The sequence below is a fragment of the Manacus vitellinus genome, unplaced genomic scaffold (genome assembly GCF_001715985.3).
Source record: "Manacus vitellinus isolate BGI_N305 unplaced genomic scaffold, ASM171598v3 scaffold_2_pilon, whole genome shotgun sequence".
NCBI lineage: Eukaryota > Metazoa > Chordata > Aves > Passeriformes > Pipridae > Manacus > Manacus vitellinus.
Genome location: NW_021940208.1, coordinates 14,010,732 through 14,032,741, shown reverse-complemented (window position 1 = coordinate 14,032,741; position 22,010 = coordinate 14,010,732). Strand labels below are relative to the sequence as shown.

General features: G+C 44.3%; 1 protein-coding gene across 1 annotated transcript; it reads right to left on the bottom strand.

Annotated features, from left to right (window-relative positions):
* Nucleotides 1-6,489: 6,489 nt before the first annotated feature.
* On the bottom strand, nt 6,490-9,426 carry SAP18 (Sin3A associated protein 18). The gene is made up of 3 exons (XM_029961006.1): nt 9,301-9,426; nt 7,646-7,768; nt 6,490-6,976 (listed from the first exon to the last, which is right to left on the bottom strand). The coding sequence occupies exons 1-3, from the start codon at nt 9,354-9,356 to the stop codon at nt 6,820-6,822; spliced, it is 336 nt and encodes a 111-aa protein (XP_029816866.1). The 5' UTR covers nt 9,357-9,426; the 3' UTR covers nt 6,490-6,819.
* Between the last annotated feature and the right edge of the window lie 12,584 nt (nt 9,427-22,010).

Here is a 22,010-nt window from a genome sequence, read left to right as displayed (position 1 = left end):
GGAGAGAAAGTTTACTGGATTGTTTTATGTTCTTGGTTTTTTCCTACTCAGGTCAATTCTCTCACACAGGTGGTCGTCTGATATACTGGAACAACCAAGGATGTAGCCATGGAGCTGGAGGAGGGTAAAACTCCAGTTAAGCCAGTGTTGCTGCTGGAGAAAGGCTTGTCCTGCTGCACACTAAAGTAATAACCTGTCAGAGTGGGAATGATGCAAAAGAACTTAAAATTTACATGTTGGTTTGTTGTAGGATGAACCTCTAAACAGCATTGGCCTGTCAGAAAGTACAGTTTGGATAAACAGTAGCTAAATAAGTAGCAAATGCAGTAGTTCAGTGAGAGACGGTCATCACCTGAAAACAGGCAAAATTGACTCAGTTCTGTGTTGTGCTTTTTTTAGTTTAGCTGGGGGCTGCTTCCACTAGAGGCTGTTTCCCCAATTCTTTCGCACATAATCTAGGGGCTGTGCAGTTTTACAGTGGATTTGTTCCATTTGCCAAGAGACTGAAAGGGGAAGTAAACAAAAAAGCATTTTCTTTCATTTTCTGTGTTTCTTAATCTTTTTTTATTTTTTTAAAGTATATCAAATGTGTCAGCTAACAGAAGCTTCTCTCCATAATCCCATTTGTTGTCAAAGAATAGTTCTCTCAATAGTTCTGCCAAGGAAGTCCCTTAAGGTGGTCAGTTCTTTTTTATCTGGGAAATACTTTGCCTAAGGTTGAACACAATTATAACTTGCAGTGAAATGAAACTTCCCAGATGGTTGTCAAAGGGATAATTGACAAGCGTTGCTTTCAGTGCTGCCCATTGTGCTTTTATGGATGTTTTTATAAATCACTGGAGCAATAACTACATTCCAGGCTTCCTTGTTTTTTTAAAGCACCATGGACACTTTAAATTTTCTGTAAAATGTAATATTCGCTTTGTTCCCTCTTTTCACTATTTAGATGTTCCATTACTCATGGTAGTTTCATGTGCTCCATCAACAGCTGTAGCTGATTTTGAACCTGCCTTCTGTTTTGGGAGTACCTTGTTGTTTCCCCATGGGACAGTAATACAGAAATTGTGGCATTTATATGGAGCAATGACAACATCCAGTGGCTGCACTATGGAATCACATGTGTGTTAGTCCACAGGAATACAACTTTCTATCAGGAAGATATTGGTTGGTGCTGGCTATATTATCTATCAACTTAAATGTAAAACCTCATGCTGTCCTTACAGTAATACCTAGTATTACAAAGGGGCAGTTGACATCATGGTGTAGGGAGCTGACCAGATCCGTGAATTTCTTTGATCTTGTTTTGCCTAATTCAAATTGAAGAGTTTTAAGTAGCACAAATGCACATTCATGGGAAATGTCCATGGAAGAAGATGCTGTGTTACATGGGCACTTCTCCTGGGGAGAGACCAAGCAAAGCATAGTTTGCAGAATACCCAACAGGAAGGTGTTCAAATGCTTCCATAGTTTTTGGCACAATGTATTCCTGGCTTCAAGCCCTGTGGTTGTGTTTCCTAATGATTGCTTATGCAATTGTAAGGCAGTCTGCGTGGTCCCACCTTTCTTACCCCAGCTGCAGGTCCCACGCCATAGGTTGTCAGTTGTGTCACTGCAGTTGTGGCTGCAGGGGAATCCATTCCCGCTTGCCCAACCACCAGGAACTAATTACTGTTTTCCAAGATTAAATTGTTCATGGACTGTGCACTGACCCGAATCACTGTCTGCCTGCAAAGGTACTGGCAGTTGCTGAGGCATGAGAAGGGAAAGGATGGGGGAGTGGGAGCCGGGACATCCTCCTTCCCTGCCTGAGTGAATTGTATCCTGTCTGTCCAGCTGCTCTGGAAAGGTTGCCTAACACTGTTTCCCTATGAGCACTTCAGTGGCAGCTGAAGCAATTCCTCTTCTTCATTCCAGCACCCAACATTTCTTCTCACAAACTCCCCCCTCCCTGGGTCAACTGCTTGGGTGGTTGTGCATAAATTGGGCTGGAGGGAACAGAGCTGCTAGGACAAATCTGGCCCTTGGAAGAGGGCCCTGTAGGTGCAGGGTGGTGTGGTTTGTTCCTGACTGGCGTGGGCTGCTGTGGCGCTGGTAGGATGTATGTGCCTGTGCTTCCCTTCTCCCTTTCTTAGCACAGACCTCCTGCCCTCCAGTGCAGTGGTTAAGCCAAAGGCAGCAGGAGTGCAGCACCCTTTCCAGCAGGCCCCAGGACAGAAGTCCACACAGCCCCAGCTGAGCAGGCAGGTAGCCGGGGGCTGGTGCGGGACTGCCACATGCTGGGTGCTGCTCTTCAAATGCCCCACCAACCACTACTGGGGCTCTCCCCTCCTGTCCTCTAAAGCCTGGGCAAGGTGCAGTTTCAGCCCCTGTTAAAGACACCCCCAGTCTCCTCAAGTCTGAAGACACTAACTCGTGTTTGCCTGAAACACAGGGTGGAGAACTCACATCAGCCAGCACTCAGTGGAGCTCGCCCAGAGGCACCCTTGAAGCTGTCACTTGCTGAGTGCACCGGATTTTCTTGCTGAGTGTTGAAGAGGTCGAGTTTTTGGGCCAGGATGTCTCTACTTGAAGCCTGTCAGTTCTGTGAGACTAGAAATATCCCAGGGAGGGTCCCAAACACCCTAGCCCTTCTGAACCCAGTCCTTAGGCATTTTTGGGCCTTGCCCCAGTACACCAGCCAGGCATCTCCTCCTCACCACTGATGGGTCTTTGTGGCCAGGCACAGCATGGGCTGTGCATGACACCACACGGCTGATTTATAAGGCACATTCCTCAGCAGGAACGGATGCTATTTTTTTTTTAAACCCAGCTGATCTGCTGCTGTAATGTCCAGACACAAGGGCTGAGACAACAATAGCAGGTAATTGGATTGCTTTGGTTTTAGTAGGGTGCACCTTAGCTGTTGCATTACTCATAGTAATGTTCTTTGAACGTGAGCATAGCTGTTGTCATTCATTTGCTCTGACACAACAGGATTTTGGAGACTTCCCTGTTTTTCCATGCTTTCCATTACAAAAGTAAGAACTTGCTGATAATGCTTAATATTTTCCTACTACTTCACACCTGTTTCTGCTTTTGACCAGAGTTGTAAAGGAAAATGTAAGCCTCCACAACTGCTCCAGTCAGAAGGCAAACACGGTGCTGGAAGGAGGAGTGTGCCTGATGCTGCCCAGGTTATTGACAAAGTGTGTGAGTGAGTTGTCCTCACTCCTTAACTAGGGAGGTAATTAACGCCCATACCAGTTCCTCCACCAGAGACACAGGCAGTCTCTCCATAAAGTGTCGCAGAAGAACTTTTAAAAGGCTTGTGCTGCCACTGCAGGGTAAGCCAGGGCTGCACCTCTGGGGCTGTAGTGCATTCCTGTACATATGTACATATGTGTGACTACACCTGTGGTGGAGAGGTGATGAAATCAGGAGACTATGAAAACAGAGCCCTTAATTTAAGGCCTGAGCATGGGAAAGAGAATCTTTTTTTCTCACCATCTAACTGAAAAGCCTGGCTAATGATAAACAGCAGGAGCAGTATTCCTGTAAGGTGTGACAAGGTAACAGTGAGGGGTTTCTTGCTGTGGAAAAAAATAGCATTTTTGATACATCTTTTTTCCTGTTTATTAAATTGAAAAAAGCATTGGTTTAGGTGGATAAAATGAGGGGGCAAAAAAGTATTTCTAAGAACCAAGTTTGCATGGCAGAGAGTCCTTCATGACAAGCCAAACCTGGACACACAGGAAACGCACACCAGAGGGAACACAGGAACATGAAGCCCCATCTATGGGAGCAGAGCAGCCTCCAGCAGGTGCTACTGAGGGTAAAAAAGGAGAAATTAGGGGATATTGCCTCAGTTCCTGTATCTGGGTCCATCTGACTGTGCTGCATCCCACAGGCAGGACGTGCAGTGCTTCTCCTGGCCCTGCCGGGGACCCAGCTCACTGGTCTTGCTGCTGCAGCCAGAGGAGCCAGGGTACACAGGGGCTGGAGACCCGCAAGAGTGGTTCAGATATGTGTCACCGGTTAGAGGCAGAGAAAAACAGCCCTCTGAGGAAGGACAGTGATAAGGTGAGGCCTGGAGGGACACCTGCAAGGGAGGTGAGGTAGGTGTGGTATCCCTGGCAGGGCCTGGGCAGGAGGTGAGAGCTGTCTTGGCTGTTGTTCATGGGGTTTACTGCTAAGAAATGTCAAAGCCAGGAAGCCTTTTTTTTGAAAGCTGTCATCCTTGTTCTTTGTCTTATGCAGCTGGGAGACAAAAAGCTTTGGAAAGGGTGGTTACTGGTGAAAGTGCAGACATGAAACAGAATTGTGTCTGTTATGCCTTTAAGCATGCAAGAAAAAAAAAAAAGGGAAAAAGTCATCCAGCTGCCTTGATGAGGAACAAAAATTCCTCATCAAATTGCTGCATACAGAGAAAATCATGTGGATTGACAAATCTGGATGTAATGTTGTCTACACCACTTCCTGGGCATACAAGATTACTCACTGTTAGTGAATTTTGAGATCATGTTTTTATTTCCTGAAAACCATGCTCTACATATTTTGCTCTTTTTAGGGACTTATATCCTTCAATTTTTATATCAGCTTTGAGAGAGACAAACGCAATTGACTGTGCAGTAGGAGCTCAGCAGGTGACAGCTTTCACTTCCCATTCACTTCTTGCCACATCTGGATGGCTGTACCCTGGTGCTGTCTGTTTTCACAGCTGCTGTCGTTGGCCTGGATTGCCTAATGGATTTTTGATGTAGGGAACTCCTAACCTGTACTACGCTGAGCTCTCAAGTGTCTTTTCCCATAACAATAGGCACAAAAAGTTGAACTCTCTCCACTTCTGCATCACCTTTCTGTGTGAAGTACAAGTGTTTGAGGGCAAATCTCATTCCTGAGGTGTTTATCCCAAAGAAGCTGGGGAGATCAGCTGAAGTTTATAGATTCTTGGCAGTCAAGGGAAGGTGAACTCCTCACCTGAACAGTCAAGCTGTAGTATTTGCTACTGAAGGCAGTTCTACATGTTCATTTCCTGGTGAATTTGCTTCACTGGCGACCACATATAAAGCCACCAGGTGTTCTTTTTCTCTGCCAGCTGAGCAGGCACAAGCCTTCACTGGGCCATGTCTCCCATTCCAGCAGCAAAGCCAAGCTGCCTCCCAGAGCAGCTGAGTCACTGACACAGGCTCACTTGCCGCTGTTGCCTTATATAATGACTACATTTCGAGAATTATCCTTAAATGCAATTAAAGCAAAAACCAGGACCCAAAAATGAGGAAATGTCCATATTCCTATGTACTCCTAATGGCAGGCCTGTCCTTGCCTTTGATGGGAGCTGTACAATTCTGTAATTATGTGCCAGTTACTGCAGTGCTCACCTCACTCATTCGGCAGGACAGAGGATGCCCTGTGGCAATCAGTGAGGCCACGTGGCAGTAGACTTCACTCTTCTGTCCGTGCAGGTCTGTAAGGTGCCAAACACCGGACAGCTGAGGCAGCAGGCAGGTGGCAGGGTTCCCAAACCTGACCAAGCCTGCCCCTGGTGACACAGAAGTCACTGAACTGTTCCTCACAGCAGCAGTATCGTGGAGCACCTCTACCTCACACCAGAGGTAACTGTATCCTGGCAAACCATCCCATCCATCCCAACTCTGGCAACACTAGAGCAACTCCATTGCCACTTCCAGGTGCAGTCCTCTATAAGCAGCATTTATAGTGTATTTCCGTGAGCTCTCTAAAAAACTGGGGAACACGTTTCAGTCTTCGGGGGAAAGTGACTCAGACACAGGTGATTCTGCGAATGAGAGACATTCATGAAGGCTGAAACTGCAACTCCTTAACTTAGAAGCCAGAGAAGGAGGACAGAAAAGTAAGCCATGGGCAGAACTGAACCTAAAACCCCCAGGCTGTACTGCACCAAGGGACTCCTGAGAGAAAAAAAAATAAATACATATAGATCCCAGTTCAAGACACAAAGCATGCCTTGTCCTCAGCAGACAGAACACTTACTTCAGTCTTAGCCTGTGCTCAGGCCTCAAGTAAGGAAGGTGAAGGCTCTAAGGAGCAACTATGGCTTCTACTCCTGCTCTTGCCTTTCTTTGAGCACACAGGGGCTCGATGTGCAGGAACCAAGTGCCTGGCTCTGCCCAGACCACTTGGATGCTCCCGGTCAGCCAAAGACCAGAGGCACCTGTGTGTCTCAACATCTCCCCCTGCAGGGACAGAAGAAACTGGCAAGCGCCGAGCTAAGAAGCCATGGGCCCCATCCTCCCCATACTGCAGTTTTGCTGGGAAATGCCCCTTCTTCATCCTGCTCCTTTAAGAACATACCAGGCAACACCACACAGACCCACAGTCCAGTTTCTCCACGGACAACTGAGACCCCTGAGCTACCCCCTCCTCCATTTTTCAGATTCTAAAAGCTGACTGCTAAAAACTCTCAACAACCCCCAGCTTCATTGGTAACTTTTAACACAGAACCTTGAGCCTCGATACACCACCACACTGTCAAAAGATTAATAACATCAATCTTTATTCCAAACAAGACAGAACTACCGAACACCTGTAATCCTCCTGGTCATATTTTACGGAAGTCTTGAAACATTGGACACACTAATTTACTATTCAAACTGCAACAATCAGGGACAGGATGATGGCGCTGCTAAAAACAAGTGTTTCTACTAAACAAATAAACTAAAAGTTAAGGTTTAAGAGTTAACTTTCCTTTCTGATGCTCTGCTTTGTTTTCAGGTGCTTAGCAACAAAAGCAAAAAAAGAAGCCTGCTTTAGAACAGCAAGTAGGAATAAACAGAACCTGTAATCATACAAAGAAGCAATAGTTTAGTAAGGTCTCATGCGGCTTGATGGGGGAGGCGCGCGATTCGGAGGAGTGATTGCTATATCCAGGTAGTCTCCTATCTGGAATTTCTGAGACTGCAGTGTCATGGAATCATCTGTGCCCTTGCGGCCCGACATGGTGCTGCCGATCTCCTTCACCCTGTGAGCAGCAGAGGAACGGCAAGTTAGTGATCAGTGGCCAGTCTCTCCAGGTGTCCAAAACAGGAACAGTATTGGCTCACAAACCCTTCTCACACCACTCTCTGCACCCTAGGTGGCATTTGCTGTGTACACAACACGCTGGGGTTTTTCTCTGCAGAATCACATGCACCAGGAAAAGCTACACCAAATTCTCTTTCTGACAGGGCAGGGGGAGGGGGAACCTTCTACCCTGTTATAATACTAGCAAGAATCCCTTGCCCCATACAGACACAGCACAAGACACCACAGATTCCAGAGCAGGGTATATCCACTGGATGCTGACAAAGGTTAGCTCATGCCATTTTGGAAGAGAGATTGCAACAAGATCGTTGCTGTAACTCAGGTGCAAGGCCTACCAGGAACAAAGCATTACCTCCAGTTGGAGGTCGGTGTTCCGGCTGGTCGCCAATACAGCAACCAAAGCCTTCAAGCACACAGATCCACTGTTTTGGGAACACATTAACAGGGATGGTCACCAAGCACAATTTAGAGTTTGTGGTGGTTGTCATACAGAACTTCAAAAGTCTGGTATATCGGTTCTGAACTTGAAAATCAGTGCTAATGAATAATAATTTACTGCTCTGGTGCCCAAAATCTAGTAGTAACCCAGAGAAGAAATGCCATTTACCTATAGCCAGGCCTCTTGAGATCCGTAAAAACGATTGCAAAATTGAAGTGTGTGCCCTTCTTCCGTGCTTCTGGGTAAACTTCTTTCACTAAGCTGGTCAGCTCTTTCAGAGTTGCATCCATCCTAGATTGAACAAACAAACTAAAGTGCTTCATGCTCTCAAAAGCAACAGTAAAAAAAGCTTCCCAAAACATTTAAGATGGAATCAATGTATTGTGACAACCATGTTTCCTTGCCTTTGCACACTCAATATCCACACCCGAAAGTCAGATCTGAAACGTCACTGGGAGCCTCTGCTTTCACAACTGCACCACAGGAGAAACAATACATTTTGATCAAACAATCAAGTCTCATGAAGTCACTCTAGTTATTGGTTATAACACCTGGAGAATTCACCGCCTACTGTACAACACAGCCTAACGCAAATGTAGCTTCTACCTAGTGTCTGATTTACCACGGTATTAACACAAATCTCTTCACCTCTGTATACATTTCAACATCTGCTTTTCCAGTTCTCTAAGAAGAGTTACCATTTAAACAGCGGGAGTCTATTTATTTTTTTAATGCATTAATGCATTTATACAAGGCACAATGTAAGAGTCTCCTCACCTAAGTTGACATCTATATTCAAATAGTTTATTGAATATTAGTGCAAATGTAAAAGCAGAAAGAAATTAACAGTTTTCCATTTCTGCCCTAGCAGCCAGCACTCCTCTTCCCAGCCTTCAACCACAGCAGGGATAAAGCTCATTTCTAGAACTTCAAGTACAAAAGGACTTAATCATCACAACTAAAGCATCTCTAATTATACAGACTGTACAGTCACTCTGAGCCTCAGGCAACCAAGGGGCAGTGTGTTGACAGACAATGCCTATTCTGACTTCTGCAGATGGCAAACAGCTCAGACACCACCAACAGTCTGGACAGAGTCCATAAATCCCACTTAGAAGTAAATTAGAACTGCAAGCTTTAGTAGCCACAAAAATGGATTTATTCAACTACACGATGCACAAGTTACAACCATGCCAGATACCACGAAGGAAAAAGAAGGTTTAAAAATGAGCATAATTCATTTTCAAAGGCATTCTTCAAAACACTACAAACAAAATCTGTGTGCAACAGAGACTAAAGCAGTTCTCCAAAATAAATTTGAAAGTAATAAAAAGTAGCTCTCTGTTAAAGCACTGCTATCTGACCATGCAAAAATAATCACATTACTCTGCTCTCAAGACTTAAACCAACAAACCATTCACACATCTGTTCAAGCCTTCTGGGACAACTACATGTACTGGAAAAACGGGACTGCTGGAACAAAATTTAGGCACTAGGGGAGAACCCCTGCGCTGAACAGATTCGTTGCGATAACCAAGGGCACAGCACAAGCCACTGATTTCATGCATCCGTAACTGGGTAATTTAGCCACACTAAGCCTCAGTGTGCAGCCACGAGCGCTCAGCCCAAGTTGTGCTCCCAAGGACGCCCCTCTCAGCTGCCAAGGCACAGCCAGAACCGCTCTACTCCAGTGGCAGCAAAACCCTCCCCAACGTTTCCTTCTCCGAGGAAGGAGACCCAACTCCCTCCGGCACCCGAGGACCAACCACGTGAAGCCCCGCTCGCCTCACTCCCTCGAGGGGTGTGGATCCGGCGTCACTCACCATGTGTAGATCTGCAGCTCGCTGGAGGGCACGTTGCCGCGGGAGAACTCATCCATGCGGTGGTGCCGCCCATTGTTGGTCGTGAACACGCGAAGCAGCAGCGGGCACGTTCTGCGGCGCGCAGGCGGTGCGCTGAGGGGCCGCGGGGATGGGAGATTGAGGGCGCCCGCTCGCCACGCCCGTTCCCGCGCCCCGCCTCCCCCCCCCCCGCCTCCCCCTCCGCGGACCTCACGACGTCTGTACAAACCCTCACCACTCCCCCCCCGCACCACACGGTGCCCCTGGCTCCGCCGCGCCCAGGAGCGGCCGGAAGGGCGGCGCATGGCACCACCACCCGAGCCCGGAAACACCTTCTCCGTCGATCGGCCTTCTCGGCTCCTTCTTGATCTCCTCCTGCGTCACCCGCGACTCCACCGCCATCTTGCCCCGCCGCTCCCGGATGTCCCGCCGCGCACCGCCCATCTCGCGAGAGCAGGGAGGGAGGGGCGGCCCCTGTGGGGCACCGCCCTCAGCCCTGGGGCGCCTCCCTGGGCGTGAGGGGATGGAGTTAAAGGGGTGTCTGAGGTCCGGAACAGTGCAATCGACCACTGTATTTAGCAGTCGAATGAAGTAAATTAGGGGTAGGTCATATTTAGAATGTATTTTTTTCCCCCCCAATATTGCATTCAGGGAAAGATCAAACGCCCAGGCTTCGCATTTACAGTCTTGGTTTTTTTCCACGAGTGAGATGATCTATTAGGTTAAATTTGAGTCTGTGGTTGCGTCTCACGAAATAGGTGGGAACATATAACATATATGAAAAAATACATAATACGTGTTTCTAATGCGGTAGCTTCTTTTCAAGTGTTGAAAGTTGTTTGTTATGCAGAATGGAGGGAAGAGGGGTTCGTTTGTTTCACGGAATTTACACTTAGATTTTCCTCGGGTGCTGTGAATTTATTTCTCATTTCAAGGGAGAAACTAAGTTTTGCTGTAAAATTATGCAGAAGTGTACGTGCTTGCAGGTGCAAAATGAGCAAATATCAGGGACTCACGGATTTGTGGATGCTGGGAGGGAACTGTGGAGGAGGCTGCCTGATCCACACCCCTGCTCAAAGCAGGATCAGCAAGGGCTGGTTGCCCACAGCCAGGTCTGAGTGGATTCTGAGTATGCCCAAGGATGGAGACCCCTGGGCAACCTGCTCCAGTGCTCAGTCACCCTCACAGTTAAAAAAAGAAGTTAATTTGGTTTTCTTATGATGTTTAAATTAAATTTCTAGTATGTCAGTATGGGCCCATTCATTGCCTCTGGTCCTCTGATGGGGCATCACTGAGAAGCTTGCTGTCACTCTTTGCTCCTTCCCACCAGGCATTCATACACAGTGAGACATCTCTCTCCAGGCCGAACAGTCTCAGCTCTCTCAGCCTATCCTCGTGCGACACATTTTCCCATCCCTTAACCGTCCCGTTCAGCTGTATTCGAAGCTGTATTATTACAGTGCTCCTGCACTGCTCACGATGCTCTGTTGATGCTTTCAGCAGAGTACAGAACAGAGCTATGTGCCGCTGAAGCCATGTCTCAGGGTCCCCAGTGTGCAATGTACTTCTCAGAGTCAGGAGGCTTAAGGGGCTACTTTCCCACGTGCAAGTCTAGCATCGGAAATAAATACAATAAGTTCTGCACCATGAAAAAAAGCAGGTGTTTGTTAAGGTGTTGTAACTTTGAAGCACCTGTGCTCTAAGGGTTGATTTCACATTTCCAAACACTGTAGATAAATGTTTCAAATGTATTATTTATTAAAAAAATAGGTAGGGGAGAAAGATATTATAAAACTATATTCCCATATGATGTTTCTGTGTACATCATAAAGAAGAAAAAGGGTTATGAGTCCATACTACATATACGAAAAAAAAGCTCTTGAAGTTCACCCTTATATAACAAACTACATTTTGTTTAAAATGTTAACTTATGGCTTACCTAATACAAGACAAAAGAACTAACAACCTACTAGAGTTCACCCTCAGCTTTTACTAACTTCCTTTTATAGTAGCCTGGATAATGTTGCATCACTTTTACTCTACATTAAGTTATAGTTACCAAAGGGAATGACTCAGCCTTGCCATCTTTTTGTGGGATTTCATTTCCCAGGCAATTATACAGTTTATTACACTGCTAAAATTAATTTTATCTGCCCTGATAATACACTTTTTGGGCTAAGTGTATGAACCAGCATTTCTGAAACAAAAGAATTTGTGTCTAGAATCAGGTATCATAAGCGAACAGCTGTAACAAATAAAGCACAGTTCTGCTCTGAATCTGAGTATTTCCTTCTGGTAGAACTTTTGGAATGGTTTATTTATGTGAAAAATGATCCTAGTGGGCTTGAGTTTTAACAAATTTAAGCATTAATTAATTTATTATTCATGAACTATATTAACAATCACAATTTATTTTTAGTCTAAAATCTTAGATTCTTATGTTACATATGTGGAAAAGAAGGTTGAAAATTATTTGGAAATGAAAATGCAGTTATGTGATCCATAACCTGGACTGTGAGGTGTGGGTTTTACTGGGGAGGGTGCTGTCTGGTTAAACAAGCCGTAACACCATAAACTGGGTTCCCACCGGTTTAGGCTGAAGTCCCAAATGTACCTAAGTTAGTCCAAGTGTTTGCTCTTGCCAAAGGCGGGGGATTTAGCTCCCACTGCCTGTCCTTACTCTCAGTCACGCTGAGGGCTTTTCCCCTCCCTTCTGCCAGGTGTGCCCTCACTAGATGCTTTCAAGAATAAGTTACGTTCCATAATGTAACATAAAACTTTTCATTGAGGGGCTGATTTGCCGTCAGTTTCTTGCATTTGACACTTTCTAAACTGATTCCATAATTGCTACACCTGGCATAAGGTGAGCAGTGGAAAGTGCGTGCCCAGGAGCAGCTGGGAGACAGAGGGAGAGAATAGGAGGGGAATAGGGTATGTCCCTTCAGTGACAGTGAGGTGGTTCATTGCTTTGCCCTCCCTTCACATTTTCCTAGGTTTTTGGGGGTGAGGGGTCCCCTCTGCTTGTTAGGGATGCTGTGTTCTGTGCAAACAGCGTATATATGTGCAGTGCAGACACATATATAGTGTATGCTATAGGGAAAACGAAAGCCCCTCACCGAGGTAGTGAGGCAGAGTTAGACTGTGTATAGGAGCAAGTCTCTAGCCTTTGTTGTTGTGAAGGAGACACCCAAAATATGACTCAAACGTTTTCAGATATGAATACCTGTAGAGCACTGAGACAAGTGGTTCAGAAGTGTGAATCGCCTCTTTAAGAATTGTTAATACACATTCTTATGGAAGTGGTTATTTAAATAGCAAACTGTTAATTGTTTATTGGAGCATCTAGGACAGGTATGAATGAGACAGCATGTTGGTGCAACTAGGATATGGGACTGGGCAAAGCTGACGTAGCCACTAGCGAAGAGCACTGTGAGTCAAGTACCCCATTGGCCTATGAAACACTTACCATAAGTAAATTGTGATTGAGAGGGAAAAACAAAAGGAGCACTTGATAGGGGATGACTTAAAACTTTCTAGACAGAACAGAAAGATGATAGCAAATAAAAAATGTCCTTGGAAAGATACATAAAGGAATGGCACAGCTGAGTCTGGGATATCAAGCGTGGAAGAAAACCTCCAAGGAAATAGAAAAATTGTAGCAGATGACCAGAACAAGTTGCTCCGAACATATCAGACCCAAAAGTGGTCTGGAAAAGACCAAAAGAATGCAAGTTCAAATAAGCTGAATTATCCTCAGCCTCTGCAGCACACTATTTCCAGGTTCCCAGGGCTCCCAGGACTTCTGGGTTATTGGCTACATTTGTGAGTTATTTCTAACAAGGACTACATACAGCTCTTCAATTTTTCATGGTTATATATGTATCCCATAAAGGATATCAAACAGAGAGGACTTGGTCTTTATCTTGATTATGGAAGGCAACAACACAATCAGCTTTAAGCACCTTTACAATCAACTGAGTGAGCAAAGTCTCAAATTTGATGGAGCTTCTACTGCAAACCAACTTTAACTGGTGGAGGAAGAACACAGGCACAATTTCTTTGCAAATACAATCACTGGTATTTCCTATATTTTGTGTCATGGTAACATCACAGGTACGTTTTAGGTTCAGAGTGCTCTGTGTGCAGTGGATTTCACTACAGTGTTTTGATTTCCTGTGTTTTGTACCAAAGTTAGTGTGAATTTCAAGAAGCCTGTAGTGCTGCTAAAAAATGGCACTGTTTTCATTTAATCCTCAGCTTTTGTTCACTGTCCTGTTTTGAATTTAAATGACTTGAGCTCAGAAAATGCGCCATAACTCTTGGGCTTCTGTGATCCTATTCAACTTGCACCTGAGTCAGCAGGTGAGTGAGTCAGTGTGGTACAGACTGGCTGAAATGGGCTTTTCCTTTGTGATGTAGAAAAGGACTCTGTCACTGTATGTGTAAAGCATGCAGAGACCCCCCAAGATGGTATCCTAATTCAGGAGCACCAAGACTTGGCTATCTGGGAGGAATGTATACTTCTGTATAAATAACGTATATGTTTTCTTCCTTTTTTCTTTTTTTTTTTTTGTAAAGTCATCAGAAGGACCACAAGTTAATAAAAATGCTGTGAAGATTATTTACTGTATACAATCTCACGAAATGATTTAACTGTTAACATGACAGTAGCACCATTCAGTCTGTGCAGCCTTGTGCACACTGCATGGACACAGGCGGAGTGTGCAAGGCAGAGCCACTGCTGTGCCTTGTAAACAAGCTGCCTCCTACAGTGTAAGACCTTGATTAAAGTTGAAAGTTGCTTGTGTTGTTGCCAAACATTATAATTCTGCCATTCGGCTGGAACTATTCCACATCAGGTGTTTCCTGAAAGAGCATCCTCAGGATGCTTTTTTTTTCAGTTTCAGAAAAAATTGTTCTAAGAATAACATATTAGGCAGATGAACATTATCAATTCATATTTCTGTTATTCTTCTTCATTTTAAATACCTTCAGCATTTTGTCAGACAACCTGCAGCATCCACATACTTGAGGAAGAAATAAAATTTGGCAGAGATGCTTACTCCTGTGTCAGAAATGTTCTCATAACGCAAATACACTTAAATTAACTGTCATCGTTTTTTAAAAAAGAACCTGTGATTTCTCTGTAGTCAGCTGAGACTAATATTGTCCACCTGGGCATGTGAGGGATTCAGAAGGATGTCCACAGTGCTTCTGAGCTCTGCAGCAGGCCTGGGCATGGGAGCTGGGAACAGTGGGGCTCTTCCTATTTTTTCTTAGAGCGCTACTCCCTGCAGTGGGCAGTGACAAGGGATGCAGGCTATGACCCTGTCCACATCCCCTGAGCAGTGTGAGGAGGGAACTGGAGAGCCACAGCAGTTCAGGCCAATCCAGTGCAAAACTGCTTGCAGTGTAAATCAACAAGTATGTGTTTTGCAAGAGAGATCCAGCAAAAATTGTAATGACTGCTTGAATTTTACCTGGAAGAGACCGGAACAAGCTGGAACTTATAGGTGTCAGCAGAGGAAAACACAGTTTCAAGTAAAGCAAAAGTAACTCCTGGTCTGTCACGTAAATTTCGTTTCTTTTCTATACAAATATCTATGAAGGTGAGATGGTGAGGTGTACTAAATATTCTATTGATTTTTCCTGGTGGAGTTGTAGACTCAGTTACAAAATATAAAATTAAGGAAGAAACGTTGCCAGAATCTAAACCTGGATTTCATTAAAACATGTTGTCATTCCTCTATAAAATACATCTGCTACAATGTTCCAGAAACTGTAGACACACAATAGAGTAATAAACTGCTGTTATAACTTGGGCAATACTCTACCATAGATTCCTGATTCCCCCCCTACTGTTTGTATGAAATTACCTCAGTACAGAAATGTTCATGCACTGTGAGGGAGGAACAAATGGGTTGTCATTTCAGTAAGTGGAAATTTTAAAAATTGTGTATAAGATATGTTTTATAGAGAGGACAACCAGCATCAGAAGTTGGTCACCCTGTAATTCACTGCAAATAGGTTGGCAGTGTGGCCCCTGCCAGCGCTCCCTGGTAGCTATGTTTTCTGGTTTTCCTTCACTGGGGCAACTCCACTACTGGAAGCAGTCATGAGAAAACAACCCTGTATGAAGGTTACTTTCACTGCTGGTGCTTTCCCTGCTTGCTGGTGCTGCTGCCACCTGTTGAGTAAACCAGTTTTCCCTGGGTAATGCAGAGGCTGCCTGACCTGCAGCCCCTGCCACAGCTGCTCTGAGGGCAACAACACTATTGTCCAAATGCCCTGCGGGGCAAAGCCAGCATGCCCCCTTGCAACATCATCATCTGGAAGAGATGCCCTTAATATTGTCTTCCATGTTTCCTGTGCAAACAAATTCCTTCCCTTCCTGCTTCCTGGATTAATGTGATCCCATCCTTGAACACAACACAAAAGTCTGAGAAGGGGGTGAGTGTCTCCATCTAATAGACACAGTCCTGCTCATGCTTTGGTGGGAATATTTCCATGAATAAGTGTTAGCAGATTAGCTTGATGGTTCCTTCAGATTCTTCTCCCAAATATCTGTTATTTTTCCTTCCCATGGAAGAATAATATTAAAATACTTAACCTTCGTCTCCTAAAGTAGAAAATTCCAAGATATCCAACTGAGTGTACCAAAGTATATATATTTTATACACAGCTCTCTGGCTGTAGTTCTCTTCAGCTTTCCATACATCTTTAGAGGTTTTCAGTCTGTAGCACACACTGTTCCTATTGAAAATAGTAGGTGAATAGAGATGCATCCTGCACACCCAGAATAGGTATTTCCTTTTGTTTTCTGCCCCAGTATGACAGATCTTAACACAAAAAACCTCCCATGTCTGTGGCATTTCACACTGATTCTCTAATGATGAGAGAACTGTTGACAAGTAAATCCTCTCTGGGCAGCCACAGTAAGAGGCATGTTTTTTCTGGCTTCGTTCAGGGGCTCAGAGTCCTGCAGAAAGTTTATGAGAGCAGTGCCTATCCTTCATAACAAAGGCTGATGTCGTGTAAGCCATTAACCTGTGTCCTGCCTCCAGAAGCATCATCATAAATAGTCAAGCAAAACTTTTCTCCAAAATAAGTAGTTCCATGTGGCAAGCCTTGTCAAGCACAAAGCAAAGCCACAGCACCCTGAGACAGCTCAGCTGCCTCGCAGAAGTATCTTTTGTGGCTCTAACTTTGTCTCTTTTTCTTTTTTCTTTGTTTTTTTATTGTTTTTTTTCTGAGTGGCCACTTATGACCAAAATGTTCTGGCTGCAAAAAATTACATGCAACATCTTGAATAGTTCAATATAAAACCAAATTGTTTTCTGAATGCTATGTTTTATATATTGCAATATCAATTAACTCTAACAATGTTTTTTTGCAGAAAGGAAATGTCCATCGCTAGGAATTTACAATATGTGATGTTTGAGTCCAGAATGAATTCTGACAGCTTGGTTACATTAAGCTCCTCAGAGACACAGAGCTTAGTGGAAACACTGACATAATCTTAATGGTAATGGCAGGAGTAGTGCCTGAATAGGCATAATGTAAGGCAGAATCACTTTGGCTCCCCCAGATCACAGTAACTTTGAAAAAAAAGTTGATAGAAAATTTGTGCATGCCTACTTCTTGAACCAAGAAAGAATAATCTCTCTATGTACCGCTGACTAGCGTTATCAGCTGTATCATATTCCATTTTGCACATGGCAGAAGGCGCTGGGGAAATTCAAGGGACATTTGTTGCAAATGTGTGAAGTTTGCTGCAGAGCAATGAAAGCACATTGGGGTTGTAGATGAGCGATTGTAAGGGCTCAGGGAGAGGTGCACCCAGCAGCTGGGGTGCTGGCAGGAAGAAATCAATGCTTTTACATGCCTTGCTGTTCCTTCCCTGTCAGCTCTCTTGGCAGAGCTGGTCATGGTGAACTCTCCATAGACTTATTACAATGAAACAGCTTAGCAAAGGCTTCATAGTTAAATAGTTTACAGTAATCCTTTGCTCTTGCCTGGAGTGGGTGAGTAGGGGATCACACAAACAGCTGTGCTGGCACATCAGTGGGTCAGAGGGGATGGTAATAAAAGGCATCCTCCTTGCAGTGGTTCAGCTGGAGTCAGAAGACAACATCTGTCCATAACCTAATGCTTTCAAATGACAAGCTGAATGATGTGACAATTTATGTGACAGCATGACAGACTGTGACATTTCAGATTGCTGTGAGCAGTGCTCTTTGTGTTCACAAGATGTATAAGAAAGTGCAGCACTCCAAAAATTGAATAAGTGCCTCACAGACTTGCTGGGGGAAAATTCCTGCACATGAAGAAAGGGAAAGGAAAGAAACTATTTAAAAAGTTGATAGGAAAAAAATAATCTTAGGTTGATACTACTTCACAGTTAGCTTTGTGCTTTTTTACCCCTATTACAAAGCTGAGAATAACTCAGAATCATTTCTACAAAACTTCAGGGCATGGAAGAGCAGGAGAAATGGCACTTCTATACCTCTTAGATTAGATTGTTCAATGTGAAGCAACGTAAAATAAGCTCTAGTTTATTTGGGTTTGAGGAATGTAAAGGCATAATAATTACCAGCTGATACACCAATTTAGTGCAGGTGTTAAGAGTTTTTTTAAAAGATACTGAGTGATAATGACTCAAAGTTGTCTTTAAAAAGAGATCTCAGATTTTTCAAAGAAATAAATACTAGAAAAAGAGACTCCATTATATGAAAGGAAGTGAAAGTCTCAAGGACAAGAAGTGCAAAATTCTATTCCTAGAGGTATGGATAGATTCCCTGCCTGTTAGAGACAAGTGATTACTAAGCATGAAGGTTTGAAAATATAGAAGTGAAATATTACGAACACAAGGCACAGTTACTACTACATACAGATTCTGATGTATGGGCTAGATCTTAAAATGCTGCTGAAGTTCAGCAGTCTGGTTGCTGATTGCTTCTTTCAGACTTGGCTTTACCCAAAAAAATATGGATCTGCTGCTCAAACATGCTTCAACTATGCTTTCAGAATGAGATACAAAAAGGATTTTAGACCAAAGATGAAATTATACACTGTAAAAGTAATTACTTGACTTCTGATTAGAAACCATTCTATTTAGAATGAGAGATTCATGAGTGTCCATCCATCTTGGGCTGCAAACAAAGCAGGAAGATTTCTGTGTTTGTGTTAACATAGTTGTAGTTCTTCTTTGAACTATGGCCAGTGAACGCAAATGATTTGGTGTACGGAGGGGTTACGTGTTTTTCATTATATGTTTAGGTGGCAGATGAAATCTTTGGTCACTCATGGAGAAGTTCTCACTCCATTTGCACTCAGGGGCTCCTGTATTTTGATGAACGCTTTTTCATTCTTAGAGCCTCTTTTCTTAAGTTGTAATTTTTGGTGGTGTCAGTGGTGGAAGACCACCAAGAATGGGCTGTGCATCTGCTTCTGGAAATTCTGCAGCTCCTCCTCCTCCTGCTCTGCAGATTGTGAGTTGTAGGGCTCAGTCAGCTCTGTACACATGCTGACAGGTGAACTGTGGGGGATTTTACAGTTTCTTCAGGCTGCTTGAATGAGTCCTGGCTTCTTGCTGGGACAGCAATCCCACAACCCCAGCCACCAGGATTGTAAGTGGCTTTAGTGCAAGCTAGCTAGCAGAGATAATAGATGGTAAAAGGTACTTGAAAGCAGCTGGTCCTTGGCAAGATTGAAAAATGTCAGGTGCAAGTGTTATTGGTCCTACCTGTCTGTCACTGATGGAGCATGAGGAAGGCTGCGGGACAATAATGAAATGTGAGAATTATATTTTGTACACACTATTTCCTGGCCCAGCCAGGAGCAAAGCCAAAACTGTGACAAACAGCAATGCAGTCTTTTGCTACTGTCATAGCTTTTAAAAGACTTCCAGAAAATATGAATCCTGCTTCCCTGAGTGTAACAATGTGTATCTAATCCCCAACTACCTTTTTTTTTTTTTGTTGCCAAATTATAAACAAGCCCTCTGACTTAGGGAGGAGTGTGCAGAACGCCAGGCTCTCTGCTTGACATATGTGTGAAAACCTTCACTCACTGGAGCACTGTAGCAGGAGAGGGGTGAGATAGGCACAGTGCAGTTGAGGTGTCCTGGCACAGGGAATGTGGCCATGGCAGGTCCCCAGGGAGTTTGAGCCAAGGCACACGCCTGTCAAGCCACACCAGCACCTTCATAGGGGACAAACTGGGACATTAAACTCCTCTCACTGCATAGCTGATTCAGCCCCTGCACTGTCCCCATGCAAGTAAGTAACACATTTCCTCCCTAAAATGATTTTGCATTTCCCTAAAGGGTTCTTTAAATATCCATGACACAAAGTGCAAAGGAAAAACTGCTGAAATTTGGTCCTGCTTAGGGTAAGGTTACAATATAAAGGATATGAGGCAAGTTATCATTTCATTGTGCTTTACTAGTGCTTGTAATTTACATCTCATTGCTTTCAAGGCCTCTGCTGGCAATATTTCCTTCTTCTAAGAATAGAGTGTAAAGGTATTTTAAGAATTCTAGTTGTCGTACAATTAATAGGGTAACACTTTGTACTGAGTAAAATAATCTGCTTGTTTTGAGCAGTAACAGTATTTTGCATGTAAAAAACGGGTAATGGGGAAGAATGTTTTATTGCCAGCACTTTTCCTTACACGGGGATGAATCACTTACATTCTTGGCAACTGAACTCAAATTCACAAGAATGCTCAGTTTGATCAACTTCCTTCAAAACACTAAGCTCAAAGTAAAGAGGAAAAAAGAGAGAAAGAAACTTGGATGGGTTTGGATGAGGAAGATATTACAAGATGGACATCCAAGCAGGAAGACAATAAATCTAGTGTACAAATTGTTTAGCCCAAAGCAAGTCACTGACTTGCTGTTACAGGAGGGTCCAGTCTAAATTAAGAGGGTAGTGGAAGAGGGGAGGGGGGGAAAAACGAGGAGGAAAAGAGCCAGAGCAGAGAAAGAAAACCCTGCTGATCTGGCAGACATGGCGGATGTTGTGTCAAACATGAGTTTATTTGCTAACAAAACTATGAATTTTCAAGAAAAATTACCACCCTTCCCTTCAGATTGGAAGAGTGTCCTCAGAAAAAAAAAAAAAGGAGAATACAGTTAGTTTAGGCATGAGGAAGGTGCCCATGCTCAGGCCATGGTTTCACACACCAAAGGCTGAGGGTCCTGAGGGACCTTCTTTGTCAGCAGTGCGAGGTTAGCCAAGCCATCCCCTGGTTGCTCCTCTCCACCTGTACCATGGAGGTAGGGATGGCACTTAAAATGGTCCCTTTTGGTTTTATTCTAACAGATTATTGTTCAGCTGAATTGGTTCCCTGGGCCAGTTCACCAAGCAGCCACCCATGGCACTGCACAACATACCCAAGTGTCAGTGGAGAGAACAACAGGGGTACAGGAACACGACGGAGAGGGAATGAAGAAGCTGGACAGGCACCCCTGCTGCTACTGTGCCACCTCAGCTGCAGTCTTCAGCACAGCACTGGTCTAAGGGACATTTGGCCCTGCTGCTCCTTTCTGCTCAAAGGCAGTCAAATGGCAGCCTCGATGAAACCAGCACAACTGATTGTTGGCTGAAGTAAAAACAACCCAACAAAACCCAAAACATTATTTAGTGTGGAATTTCCCTTTTTCTAGGTCATCCTGTGGTCATGCAAACAGCTGTGCCTCGATATAAAAGCATGACTGCGAGGAGTGGTGGAATCCAAGGAGGGAAGTACTGTTCCCCAAAATAACACACTTCTTCTGTGTATCTGACTTGGTATCTTTTGATTTCCCCCTGCTCTTCACCCCAGTGCTCTGCCACTCTGCACCTGCAGTGCACACGGCTGCAGCACCTCAGGATGCTTAAGATAAGTGTGAGTGTGTCACGTCCTGCAGACAGCATAGGGCTGCAGTGCCTCTGTCCAGGGTGTCCCCCCAAAGCATATTTGGTACTTAGTGGGGAAAAAACAACTGGGGAAGAATGAGAAGGTATAGGTTCAGGAGGGCTGTGCCATGCTGCAAAGGATAAGTACAACTCAAAGCAAGACCCAAGATACTGCAGCAATGTTGGTGTCTAATACCCTTGGCATCACACAATTCCTGTTGTGTGTCCTCAGGATCCTAGTTTCAAGTGTTGACTGCTTCTGTCATGCTCTGTAGTGCCTGAGCAGTGAATCCAGTATTCTTCTCTGATTCTGTAATCATATATGTTGCTTATACATGGTAAATCTCACACTTTTGTGACACTGTGAAATTACTATGTATTCATCAAGCAACTATATCCCATTCATAGAATAAGATCAGAGCTTCCTGGTCTGGTTTCCTGCACACAGATTGTACAATAGGTCAGCATAGGTCCTGGGGATATGTCCAGGTTTTCCACATGTGTAGCCTTCCTATCCAAGCTCCAGTCCAGACAATACTCAAACATCTCTGCAGGCAATTTTTCTGGGCTTAAAAAGAAAACACCTAGCAAATCTGGACACAGGATAGCCCCAAGTCAGAGCCTCTGACAAATATAAAACACCGGACCAAGCTCCCAAGGCAAAATGTGTGGCATCTATGCACTGGCACTATTGGACAAAAATCTGCCATAATGAAGAGGTACAGCCTAAACTAGATCTTTCCCAGCCTTATTCCCTGTAAGGAAGGACTGGTTTGACTCTCCCCACCA